The sequence below is a fragment of the Neomonachus schauinslandi genome, chromosome 2 (genome assembly GCF_002201575.2).
Source record: "Neomonachus schauinslandi chromosome 2, ASM220157v2, whole genome shotgun sequence".
NCBI classification, from domain to species: domain Eukaryota; kingdom Metazoa; phylum Chordata; class Mammalia; order Carnivora; family Phocidae; genus Neomonachus; species Neomonachus schauinslandi.
The window spans coordinates 163,617,532-163,631,077 of NC_058404.1; the positions used below are offsets into that span (position 1 = coordinate 163,617,532).

Sequence of the window (13,546 nt, forward strand, 5' to 3'; positions counted from 1 at the left end):
CATGATGAATAAGATTAATTTGAATAGAGGATCTGGCCACCATATGAATGGATAAAATAATCAAAACAGGGAATCCAGACAAAAGAGACCTGGGTCACCCTAAACTTAAAAGGTGGGCAGATGGGGGATGGGGAAATGGGAAATTTAATGGATACAGAATTTTAGTATGGGATGATGAAAAAGTTCTGGAGATGGACAGTGCTGATGGATGCACAGCATTAAATCCAGTACTTGATTACATCTAGTAGTTCAAGAGTAGCAGTTTCTCTTACACACTCCCACTATCTTTAATACCTTGTTATATAATAAAGCAAAAAGCTACTCCCTCAAATTGCTATTTTTGAGGTGCTATTTTGGTTTTCTCCTTCTAAGTGCAACTTACTAATTACCAATTGTTAATACTTCCTATGTCTTAGGATGTTTTAAACCAGGGTTTAGTAAATTATAGCCTGTGAGCCAAATCCAGCCCATCACTTCTTTTTGTAAATAAAGCTTTACTGTAACACAGCCATGCCCATTCATAGTCCACAAAGCCTAAGATGTTTACTATCTGGCTATTTATAGAAAAAGCTTGCCAACCCTTTTTTTAATGTTTATTTATCTACTGTCTGCCACACCCATTAGAATATAAGCTCTGGTCTGTTTTATTCATTGCAATATCCTTAGAGCTGAGAACAATACATAGCACATATTAGGTTATGAACATATAGTACTGAATGATGAAAACTCCTAACTGTAAAATATACTTACAGTATTTCTAAGATGAGACAGAATACTAGAAAATTGTTCCTAAAGATGTTTTTAATAAACATCTAAATAATATCATCTAGGGGCACCCTGGTGGCTCAGTCAGTTAAACATCCGACTCTTGATATTGGCTCAGGTCATGATCTCAGGGTCATGAGATCAAGCCCTGCACTGGGCTCCACCCTCAGTGGGGAGTCTGCTTGAGATTCTCTCTCCTCACTCCGCTCACACATGTGTGCATATGCACACACACATATGCTCTTCTCTCAAATAAATCTTTAATATCACCTAACTGGAATAAGTTAGAAATTTTCCAGTTATTTCAAATTGTCTACTACCTTGTCTACATATTTCTAATCATCTCTTATAAGTATAATTTAAGTCAAGCTCCAGGATATAATTCTATAAACACTTAATATTCAGAAAAAACATTTTTAGTCTATGGCCATACCACCTGAACATACTGATCTTGTCTGGTCTTGGAAGCTAAGCATGGTCAGGCCTGGTTAGTACTTAGATGGGAGAAAAAACATTTTTTAAAATTACATAAAAGCGATTGCTTTTTCAAAAAGAATCCTCCATGGGAGGAAAAAGTAACAATTTGGTGTCAAAACAGATTCAGAAACTCTGTAATCACATCTTTTATGTTATTTTCATGTAATAACCACTACTTCTAGCCTACCAAACTATGCTTCATCGTATGCCAGTTTAACTGTTTAGTCTCCCCTTTGCCTCCCCCGAACATTTTCAGCTTACACTCTAATAGTAGCACAGTTTTAATAATTAAGCAAAATAAGCGATTTTAAGTACATGGCTGTCAAGTAAATACAAGGCAAAACAGAAAACCTATTTAGGATTAGTAATCACACATCAATTCCTCACTACGTAAGTATTCCAAAAAACAGTAACATTCTTAAGAGACTGAAATTCCAAGAAAGAGTAAATAATATTTTTCCTACATTTCTACCCACACTGGCATGCTATATTAAATGCCATAAATAGTGACAGACACATTTTGTCAGCTTTGTGAGTGCTATTAAACAAAAGAGCATAAAAGCAATCTGAACTAAAATGCCACGTTAGAAACAAAAAACAAGGGAAAGAAAATGAATACATTTATTAAGTACCTACTATGAGCCAGAGAAACATGCTAGGCTCTTGCAAAAACACTATCATCTAGTCCTTAAAATAAATGTACAAGGTTCATCATTCTTATGAGAAAACTGAGCTCACAGAAGTTAAATAATGCTGAGAGTCACTCAGTAACTAAGTGCTAGAGTGAGAATGAGGTCTCTTAGGTTCTCCGGCTGTACCTTTCTACCACATCAGAATTTCCCGAAGGTAGTGAGATGATTTTAGATGATACCAAACCTATTTTTTAAAAGTTATTTGTTTTAACTTGCATTGGGAAAAAAACCCTGCTGCAAAAACCCATTATTTCATGGATATTATATTTTTAAGATTTTACTTATTCATTTGAGAGAGAGAAGGAGGGAGAGGGGGAGAGCGCACATGCATGAGGAGGGAGGGTCAGAGGGAGAAGCAGACTCCCAGCTGAGTAAGGAACCTAATGTGGGGCTCCATCCCAGGACCATGACCTGAGCCGAAGGCAAACGCTTAACCAACTGACCCACCCACGTGCCCCCATGGATATTATTCTTCAGGATGAAGTGAAATAAAAATGAAAAGATTGGGGGAAAAAAGCTATTAAGTAATAGCACAGGGTTATGTGCATATGGCAAAAACTCATGATGGCATGCACAATGAGATTCAAAAAACACTACCAAGCAAAGAATTGCCTTCCTAAAAACATACCCACTCAACATTTATCTGGTTTTTGATTAAAAAAAGAGATGCATTTACAAGTAAAATTATAGACATACCTGACATAGTTTGATCAAGTTTGTGGATAAGAGACTTTTTAGCACATTCAACATCAGGACTTGGGTAATCCAAAACTTGCCTGCACCAAACTAATGGACTAACTGATTTCTGCATTGGTGTAAGTTTTTTCTTTGGTGATGAATACAGCCTAGAAGAAAACAAAAAGGGTAACATTCATTATTAAGCACAAGGTCATAAGATAGAGATCCTTTTGGACAGACTTAAACTGGGAGGGGGGCATCGTAGGTGTCATAGATTATCTTTAAAATCATCCACATTTTACTTTGTGCGTAAAAAGAAAATGACACTAAAACGAGCAAAATTAACCGAAATTTCAAATTTTAAATAAACCCAAATGAAGCCAACTGTCCAATCCTAAAATGTCTTATTTTTCTCTTTTAGTCTCATTACAAAAACTATGAGCAAACATCTGTCTTTACAGTAGTTTCTTCTGTTTTCACTAGTACTTGACCAACTCCCTAATATAACCATATCATTAAGTATTGTCTAGGAGACAGAATGAGGAGATAAATACCTTGTTTTCTACCTCCCGGTTCCCTTCGTACCACAAACCACCCAAAACTTTACCATTAGTAATTAATTCCTTTTAGTTAAGCAGTACACTCTGTAGCCCTCTTTTCAAGCTATGATACATCAGAAAAAAGCAATACTTTAAATCCTTAATAACTTAGTACGAATCCATTTATGAAATTTACTTCAGTCTTGGCAAAGAGTAGGACAGTATTTTGTAAGCTCCTGTGGAAAGGATACAAAAGAAAAGGTGAGCAGAAGACAAGGGAGGGAAACACTTAAATTTTCTACTTCATAGTTTTTTCTTCAGATTGGTCTAGATTATTTCAATTGATACTGATTTATTTCAAATATGATGCCATATGAAAAATGTGAAGTTAACTGAATTCTAACCAGAGTGCTTCCCAAATTAAGACACTTTAAGTGGAATTAATGAAGTGAACAAAAGTATACTTTGATTTATCCACATAGTTAAATGTCTCAATAAGGCCAGGAGTTAGTAATTTCACATTTTACATTAATCAAGTTAGGGCAATAAAATGAAGTGTGTTCTGGCATAAATATTTAAATACATCTCTATTGTACCAGAATTGATGAACTACTTTGTAGTGACAATATATACATTTTCCATCTCTCTTCTCACCTCCCCTACTTATAACTTAGGTGTGTCACTCACATCAACTATTTAGCTCTGATCAAGATAATCAAGACTAATAGGCTAAATAATCATTTCTCTAGTCAAAATCCATGTTCATTTGGACAAAAATGAAATAAAATCTCAATTTAGTAAATAACTTATTAACAGTTCAAAAAGAAAAGAAACCAAGGGAGTTCACTCTCTTTCCAACTTAAATATTACAAATGCTTCATAATAAATCTATCTCAGCATTCCCATTTTAATTGTGATAACTATCATATACAGATATTCTAGGTTAGCAAATACTTAGCAAACAAAACCTCTATAGATGAGTATCAATAAAATCACTTTCTGATAGCTTTCTTTCAACATATAACTTTTCCCTACACTAACTGGTTTCACACAAGTTACCCATACGATTCATGTATACTAAGTTTCATAGCTAATAGTAGAGGAATATACTAATTGTAAAAAGTGCAAGGAGCATGAGTGAACCTCAAAAACATGCTCAAAGAAGCCAGCCACCAAAACACACATATTATATGATTCCATTTATATGAAATGTCTAGAAAAGGACACAGAGCGGAAAGTAGATTAGTCACTGCCTAGGACTGGAGGTAGGAATAGGAAAGAGATTTCTTTTAGGGTGATATAAATGTTCTAAAATTACATGGTGCTGATGGCTGTGGTAACAATGTCATGACTGTAAATATACTAAACTCTTGAATTATATGATGAGTTTTCTTGTACATAAATTACACAAGTATGGGTAAATTTTATAGCATGTAAATTATGTCCTGATAAAGCTTTTATAAAAAATTGTAAGGTGCTTTTAGAATCTTTAAAAAGATAGAATCTACTATAAACTAATTGAATAAAATAATAATCCAAAATCAATTACACTAAAGCATCATCATCTCTCCTATATCACATGCATGGTAGCTTTCCTATTTTTGTCAATGGCACCATTCTTTCAGTTATAAAAGCTAAAAATATAAGAGTAATTTTGGATTCCTCCGTCTGTTTTATTTCCTACCTTCACCAATAATCTGTTACCAAGTCTTGCTGATCCTACATGTACAAACTACCTTTCCCCCCACTATTCCTGTATTTATTTCCCTAACTGGCGGTAGAGACTGCCCCTTCCTTCCATTAACAGATAAAAGTTAATGTAGCAACCTGTACATTCCTAGAGTGATGAAAAGAGGGAGACGGATTCAATAACCCCTGAGTATGCCAACTATCTCCTATCACTCTCTCCTCTTATTTCAATGCCCCATCACTACCCCCAGGTCTAAAACTGGAGTGCTGTGGCCCAAATGGTATTGGCACAAAATTAATTCTTTGGTCAACCTTTGGTTGAGGTTTCAAAGTACTTCTAAACCTGCCAGAGGACACAAAAACTGAGTTGCAGCTTGTAACTGGATCCTCTTTTAGCAAGACCAAGGTGTTTCAGTCCCTGAATTTTAAAGAAAAATCCCTAATAAAAATATTTGAATAACTATACATATTATCTCCTTTGTTTCTTACAAACACATAGACTTCTTCAAAATAACTTTTGCCTACTAAAAACATTTTTCTCACTCTGGTGCTTTTGAAGTTTTTAAATAATATTTGGCTTAATTAGGAGGGACTTAGTTCTGATGGACACCACCAGTATATAGATGGCTAATGCAACTTACAACAGGTTGAGATTTGTCAAGTTTTTACTTGCCAAGAAAACGTGAAGCATATAACTTCATTACCCTAATTCTGCTAAAATTAAGTCATAGAGCCTCTACCCCCACCCAGCATCAACAATGCAGGACACAAGGGGAAGTGAGCACCTCCTCTCCCTTTCCCAGGTCTCTACATGTCAGCAGAGCCCAGTATAGAGCTGATTTTATACCCCATCCATCCATCTGGAAGGAGATAGTGTGAGCCAGGGCCTGGCAGGGAGCTGAACATCTATCCCATGCATTACATCTAAACAAGACTGCCTACTAAAAAAGAAGAAATATGATTATGAGTCTCACAATATAACACCCAGAATGTCCAGGATACAACTGGAAAACACTCATCATACCAAAAAAAAAAAAAAAAAAAAAAACCAGTTAAAGGAGGGACAGAGAACAAAAACACTTGAGTCAAATTGAAAACAAAAAGCAAAATGGCAGACATGAATCAAACCACAGCAATAATTACATTAAATGTGAACAAGACTATAAACAATCTATTCAAAAGAGATGGTCAGACTGGATTAAAAAAAAAAAAAAAAAAGACCCAACTATATGTTATCTATAAAAGAAACACCTGAGATTCAAAGTCACAAGTCGGGGCGCCTGAGTGGCTCAGCTGGTTAAGAGCCTACCTTCAGCTCAGGTCATGATCCCAGAGTCCTGGGATCAAGCCCCATGTCGGGCTCTCTGCTCAGAGGGTAAAACAAACAAAAAACCAAAGTCACAAGTAGGTTGAACTGAAAGATGAGACGATATACCATGCAAATAGTAACCATAAGAGAGCTGGAGTTTAAGATAAGAAATATTACTAGAGACAAAGAAAAACATATAAATATATCAGGAAGGTAGAACAATCAAATGTAAAGATACCTAACAACAGTAGCAGAATAAAAGGAAAAAGAGACAATTGAAAAATTTTATTTGGAGTTTTCAATAGCTGCCTCTTACTTCCTGAAAAAAGAGCTACATAGAGAAATCAGTAAAGATAATGGAAATCTTGAACATTATCAATCAATTTTACTTTACTGACAATTAAGGGGCACTCAATCCACCAATAACAGAATACACGTTCTTTTTTTTTTTTTGTTTTTGTTTTTTTTTGGTTTTTTTAAAGATTTTATTTATTTGAGAGAGAGAGAATGAGAGACAGAGAGCACGAGAGGGAAGAGGGCAGAGGGAGAAGCAGACCCCTTGCTGAGCAGGGAGCCTGATGTGGGACTCGATCCCGGGACTCCAGGATCATGACCTGAGCCGAAGGCAGTCGCTTAGCCGACTGAGCCACCTAGGCGCCCCGAATACACGTTCTTTTTAAGTGCACACAGAACATTCCTCAGGTCAGACCAATTCAACCACGAAAAAGTCTTTGAGTTTAAAAACTTCAAACCACAATGCAATTAAATTAATAATCAACAGAAAGAAATTAAGTAAATCCCAAATATTTGGAAATTAAACAACACACTTATAAATAACCACAGGTCAAAGAATATATCACAAGAGAAATTAGAAAATATCTTGAACTGAATAAAAACAAAATATAACATACCAATAATTAGGTGATGAAGACAGTGAAGTACTTAGAGGCAAATTTAGAATTTTAAAAACATTAGGAAAGAAAAGAGGTCTCAAATCCACAATCTAAGCATAAAAAAAGAAGAAGAGCAAATTAAACACAAGGTAGTCAGAAGGAGGGAAAATACAAATATTAGCAAAAATCAGTGAAATAGAAAAATAGATTGGGGGGAACGAAAGTTGGTTCTTTGAAAAGATCTAAAAGATCTAAAAGGCTAGAAAACACTAATTACCAAAATTAGAAATAAAGAGTGAGCATTGCTACAAATAAGATGATAAAGGAATATTATGAACAATTTTATCCAAACAGGTAACTTAAATAGAATATACAAATTCCTATAAAGATGTAAGTTACCAAATGGGACTCACAAAGAAGTAGAAAATCTGAAGAAATTGAATTAGTAATTAGAAATCTTACTGCAAAGAAAACCCCATGCCCAGATGCCTTCACTTATTAATGTTATCAACACTAAGGAAAAAAATGCTAATCCTATACAAACTCTTTCAGAAAAATAGATCTAACGGTAAAAGACTGAATTCTTCTAGGACTGGGAATAAAGTTAAGGGTGCAAATGCTCATCATGTCTCTACAATGATATCCTGGGAGTGTCTAGCCAGTAGAAGTCAAGAAAAAGATATTAAAGACATCATATTGAAAAGAAAGAAGCAGGCGCACTTGGGTGGCTCAGTCGTTAAGCGTCTGCCTTCGGCTCAGGTCATGATCCCAGGGTCCTGGGATCGAGCCCTGTGTCAGGCTCCCTGCTCAGCTGGGACACTGCTTCTCCCTCTCCCTCCAGCTTCACCTTCTTGTGCTCTCTCTCTCTCTCAAATAAATAAATAAAATCTTAAAAAAGAATGAAAAACAGTCTTTATTTGCAGACAACATGATCCTCTATATAGAAATGACTTTGTAGGAATCCACCAAAACCAAAAACATCCAACTAGAATAAATGTGTTTAGTAAGGTCGTGGGATATAAGTTCAGTAGGCAAAAAAATCAATTGTATTTCTATATATTATCAATGAACAATTCAAATGGGATATAACAAATGAAGTACAAGAGTTGTACACTGAAAACATTGTTGAGATAAATTAAAGAAGACTCAAATAAATGGAGAGATGTACTATGTTCATAGACCTGAAGACTCAATACTGTTAAGATGTCAATTTTTCGAAACTGATCTACACAACTGACACAATCCCTAAAAAACCTCAGCAGGCATTTTTATAGATATTGACAAGCTAATTCTAAAAGTTATAGGAATAGGTAAAGGGCAAAGAATGGCCAAAACAATTTTGAAAAGAAAAAATCCTAAAACAAAACAAAACAAAAAAAACACCCTGAAAATCTCTGGTCTTACTTCTTTCTGATCCCTTCTATACAATGAAGCCTAATTGTTTTCTAAAATATGAATCTGAGTATGTTAATATTCCTGTGCTAAAAATTCTGTCCCACTTTCCTTTTTGCCCTTATGATAGAGCCCTTTCCAAAAAATGGTCCCCACAGCCCTTGAGGCATGAGCAGTGATCTAACTGTTGCAATGCTTTTATTTTTAAGCTATGTTTCTCACCCTCCTCCACCACCCAAATCTTAATAACAGCCATATGGTACTAACTTCTATTCCTGGAAAGCCCAACACTTTTACTTCTAGGTCACATGTGCATGTTGTCCCCTTTGCCTGAAACAAGCTCAATTCTACTTTTTGCTTATCTCACCCTTCCCTGCCCAACCTCAGCCATCCCATTCCTACTTTTTACTGCATCTCGGCTTAAATGTCACTTCATCAGGGAAATCTTTCTTCAACACCTCTCATAAGACTAGTACTATATGGTGAACCAAGGTGTTTTAACAAAGCTTCTTTGCAGCCACTTAAATGTCCTATCAAAAAGGAAATTCCTCTAACATTCATTCTAGTTACAAAAGACCTACTTTATACTTTGTTCATTTTTGTCCTTTTGAAGTTTTTAAGTTAGTATTTATAAATTGAAAATAGACTTTTAAAAATGTACTAGAGACAATAAAAATGCTAAAATATGGGTGAACCTTATAAACATTATACTAAACAAAAGAAGGCAACCACTAATACTTTTTTGTCTCATAGATTGGCCTGTCCTAGACATTCCATATAAATGGTATCATATAGGATGTGGTCTTTTGTGGCTGCCTAGGGATTGGAGAGGGCGAAGGGAGAAGAGAAATGGGAAGTGATTGTCAATGGGTACATGGTTTCTTTGGGGTATGTTGAAAATATTCTGAAACAAGACTATGGTGATGGTTGTACTATTCTGTAAATATACTAGAAATCACTGAATACTAAAAACCGTAGTACACTTCAAACATGCCAATTTTGTAGTATGTAAAATATCTCAATAAAGCTGTTTTAAAAATCTGTTAGAAACAAATTGGCCCTCACAGACACATGAAAAAATGCTCAACATAACTCGGCATCAGGGAAATACAAATCAAAACCACAATGAAATACCACCTCACACAAGTCAGAATGGCTAAAATTCACAAGTCAGGAAATGACAGATGTTGGCAAGGATGCGGAGAAAGGGGAACCCTCCTACACTGTTGGTGGGAGTGCAAGCTGGTGCAGCCACTCTGGAAAACAGTATGGATGCTCCTCAAAAAGTTGAAAATAGGGGGGCACCTGGGTGGCTCTGTTGTTAAGCGTCTGCCTTCGGCTCAGGTCATGATCCCAGGGTCCTGCGATTGAGCCCCACATTGGGCTCCCCGCTCAGCAGGAAGCCTGCTTCTCCCTCTCCCATTTGCCCTGCTTGTGTTCCCTCTCTCGCTGTGTCTCTCTCTGTCAAATAAATAAATAAAATCTTAAAAAAAAAAAAAGTTGAAAACAGGGCACTTGGCTGGCTCAGCCGGTTAAGTGTCTGCCTTCAGCTCAGGTCATGATCCCAGAGTCCTGGGATGGAGCCCAACATTGGGCTCCCCGCTCAGTGGGAAGCCTGCTTCTCCCTCTCCCTCTGCCTGCAGCTCCCCCTGCTTGTGTTTGCTTGCTCTGTCAAAGAAATAAATAAATAAAATCTTAAAAAAAAAAAAAAAAGTAGAAAATAGAGCTACCTATGACCCAGCAATTGGGTAGTGGGTATGTACCCCAAAGATACAAATGCAGTGATCCCAATGGGCACCTGCACCCCAATGTTTATAGCAGCAATGTCCACAATAGCCAAACTATGGAAAGAGCCCAGATGTCCATTGACAGATGAATGGATAAAGAAGATGTGGTGTGGTGTGGTGTATGTGTGTGTGTAATGGAATATTACAGGCCATCAAAAAATGAAATCTTGCCATTTGCAACAACACGGATGGAACTAGAGGGTATTATGCTAAATGAAATAAGTCAATCAGAGAAAGACAATTATCATATGATCTCACTGATATGTGGAATATAAGAAACAAAACAGAGGATCATAGGGGAAGAGAGGAAAAAATAAAACAAGACAAAACCAGAGAGGGAGAAAAACCTAAGAGACTCAATCATAGGAAACAAACGGAGGGTTGCTAGAGGGGAGGAGGGTGGAGGGATGGGGTAACTGGGTGATGGACATTAAGGAGCCCATGAGAGGTAATGAGCATGAGCACTGGGTATTAGATAAGACTGATGAATCACAGACCTGTACCTCTGAAACCAATAATACATTATACATAAATTAATTGAATTAAAAATTTTTAAAAATTGGCCCTCGAGATACTACTTTTTCCCTTAGAATGATCATTACAGAAGAATTAAACATCATTAATATAATTTATGTATACTGTCTGAGAGAACTAGTCAAAATGTAATTAAGATTATGAAACTGACCGTAATAAATCATATTTTGGCCCATATGTCACACATACCTATATAATATGATTGATGATAAAAACAGCTAAGAATAGGGACGCCTGGGTGGCTCAGATGGTTAAGCGTCTGCCTTCAGCTCAGGTCATGATCCCACGGTCCTGGGATCGGGTCCCACATCGGGCTCCCTGCTTGGCAGGGAGCCTGCTTCTCCCTCTCCCTCTACTGTTCCCCCTGCTTGCGCTCTCTTGCTCTGTCAAATAAATAAAATCTTAAAAAAAGGAAAAAAGCTAAGAATATAACTATTATTTTTTTAAAAAGTATAATGACTTTCAGTAATATAGGAATGTATAAATGTAAGGAGTGGTAATAACCTCCCTCTCCCTACCAGTTCTATCCCCCCAAGTTATTTACAGTTTGGAATAGGTCTCTCCTGACTTTATGATGAACACATAGTAGACATATAACTGAATGATGGAAAAATAAATAAATAATGGATAGGAAGGGAGACTGGAGTTACTTTGCTGAATTTATGGTAACCACAGTAATCACTTTTCATATTGTAGTCAGCTGAAAGTAAGCTAGTGAAGCTAACAACAAAGATTTAACTTTAAAGTAAAAATAAAAGTTATATTAAAATTGTTATGGGGGGGGCGCCTGGCTGGCTCTTCCGTTAAGAGTCTGCCTTCGGCTCAGGTCATGATTCTGGGGTCCTGGGATTGAGCCCGAGTTGGGCTCCCTACTCGCCGGGAGCCTGCTTCTCCCTCTCCTCCTTGCTTGTGGTCTCTCGTGGTCTCTCTCACTGTCTCTCTCTCTCTCTCTTAAATAAATAAAATCTTAAAAAAACAAACAAACAGATGGCTATTCACTTAGACCTAGCTTAAATGTTAAAAAAATAATAATAAAGGGCACCTGGGTGGCTCAGTTGGTTAATTATATTATATTTAATCCCCATTTTACAGATAAGGTCACTGAGGCACAATGAGATAAATGACTTGTCCAAAGTGACATAGTTACTAAGTGACAAAACCAAGATAACTCCAGAACCTGTGCACTTAACTATTATATTTTATTGCCTAATTAGCCTCTTGGCTGGCTCAGTCGGTAGAGCATTGGACTCAATCTCAGGATGCTGAATTCGAGCCCCACGAAGGGGGTAGAATTTACTTAAAAACAAAAAACTCCAGTATACTCATCATTCTAATGGCTCCTGCGGTTTCCCTGTTCTCTTTTCCTAAACCCTACCAAGCATAAAGTTGTAATTGATCCCACTATTACAATAAAAAAATCAGAACTCCATTCTCAATTGAAAAAAAACATCTCCGGGTGCCTGCGTGGCTCAGTTGGTTAAATGACTGCCTTCGGCTCAGGTCATGATCCCATCTGGAGTCCCAGAATCAGTCCCACATCGGGCTCCCTGCTCAGCAGGGAGTCTGCTTCTCCTTCTGACCCTCCCCCCTCTCAGGCTCTCTCTCTCATTCTCTTTCTCAAATAAATAAAATCTTTAAAAAAAAAAAGGAAAAGGAAAAAAATATCTTCAGTTCATATATACAGCAAGAGTCTTTCTGAAATTTTAGATTGATCATGACATTAACTATATTTGGCCCATTAGCAGACTTAAAGGCATATACACTACATTTATATGAAGAAATATAAAATACTCTTCTAGTTTTTAGAGAACTATCATTGGTATTACCAATAATAATGGTAATTATTAGCAAAGCAAATTCATTAAGAAATTCTTATACAGTTTACAAGCACTGAGACGCCTGGGGGCTCAGTCGGTTAAGCATCTGCCTTCTGCTCAGGTCATGATCCCGGGGTTCTGGGATCGAAGTCCTGCATCGGGATCCTGCCCAGCGGGGAGCCTGCTTCTCTCTCTGCCTGCCACTCCCCCTGCTTGTGCTCTCTCTGACAAAGAGATAATATTAAAAAAAACCCAAAAAAACAGTTCACAAGCACTGAAGTGACATTAGCTACAGGGTAGGTAGGACACATATATAAACAGAAAGTATGACAGCAGAATACAACACAGTGAGCCAAAACACAGGGCAGAGCAAGCAAGCAAGCCGAAAAGACTAAAGAAAAGCTTTAAAACAGTGAATTCCAAAGTTTCAAATAGTGACACTCTATGCTTCCATTTTCATTTCATGACTCTGTTGATTCTCATTCCAGTATGGCAAGAGTTTTTTAATTTTAAGAAAATCAAAACAGTTTTGATGTTCTCTGGGATTCCACAAAAGTGAGGTTGGAAACTACTTCTTTAAAAAGACAATTTTCTAGTGTTTGAGGCATAGCCACGTACTGCTGGGAAACAATAGTTACAGTGAGACCAACTTCGAGTGCAGCAATCAAAAACTGAGGGGTTTTTTTTTGTTGTTTTTTTTGGTGTTTTGTTTTGCTTGAGAAAAGACATCAGGAAGGCTGGGAGTCTCAAACTATACCAGACTGCAAAATTTTGACAATAGCGGCAAAGCATGACAGTCCTTATGTATACTAACTAAACATATAATTTCAGCCACAACCACATACAATATAACAATTACTACTAAAAGCAGAATTTTTTAGTCCACAGAGAACATAAATTTGTGTGTGTGTATATTTACATACAGATATATAGGTTACATGTATATGAAGTGTGTGTGTTTGTGTACAATCCAC

At 36.7% G+C, this 13,546-nt stretch overlaps 1 protein-coding gene across 4 annotated transcripts in view; it reads right to left on the reverse strand.

Annotated features, from left to right (window-relative positions):
* Positions 1-13,546, reverse strand: part of SLAIN2 (SLAIN motif family member 2) — an 80,924-nt gene that overhangs the window by 42,910 nt on the left and 24,468 nt on the right. For all 4 annotated transcript variants that reach the window (XM_021701575.2, XM_021701574.2, XM_021701573.2 and 1 more), the window contains exon 2: positions 2,631-2,779. In XM_021701575.2, coding sequence (XP_021557250.1) covers positions 2,631-2,779 — 149 coding nt within the window. The remainder of the gene's footprint in view (positions 1-2,630; positions 2,780-13,546) is intronic.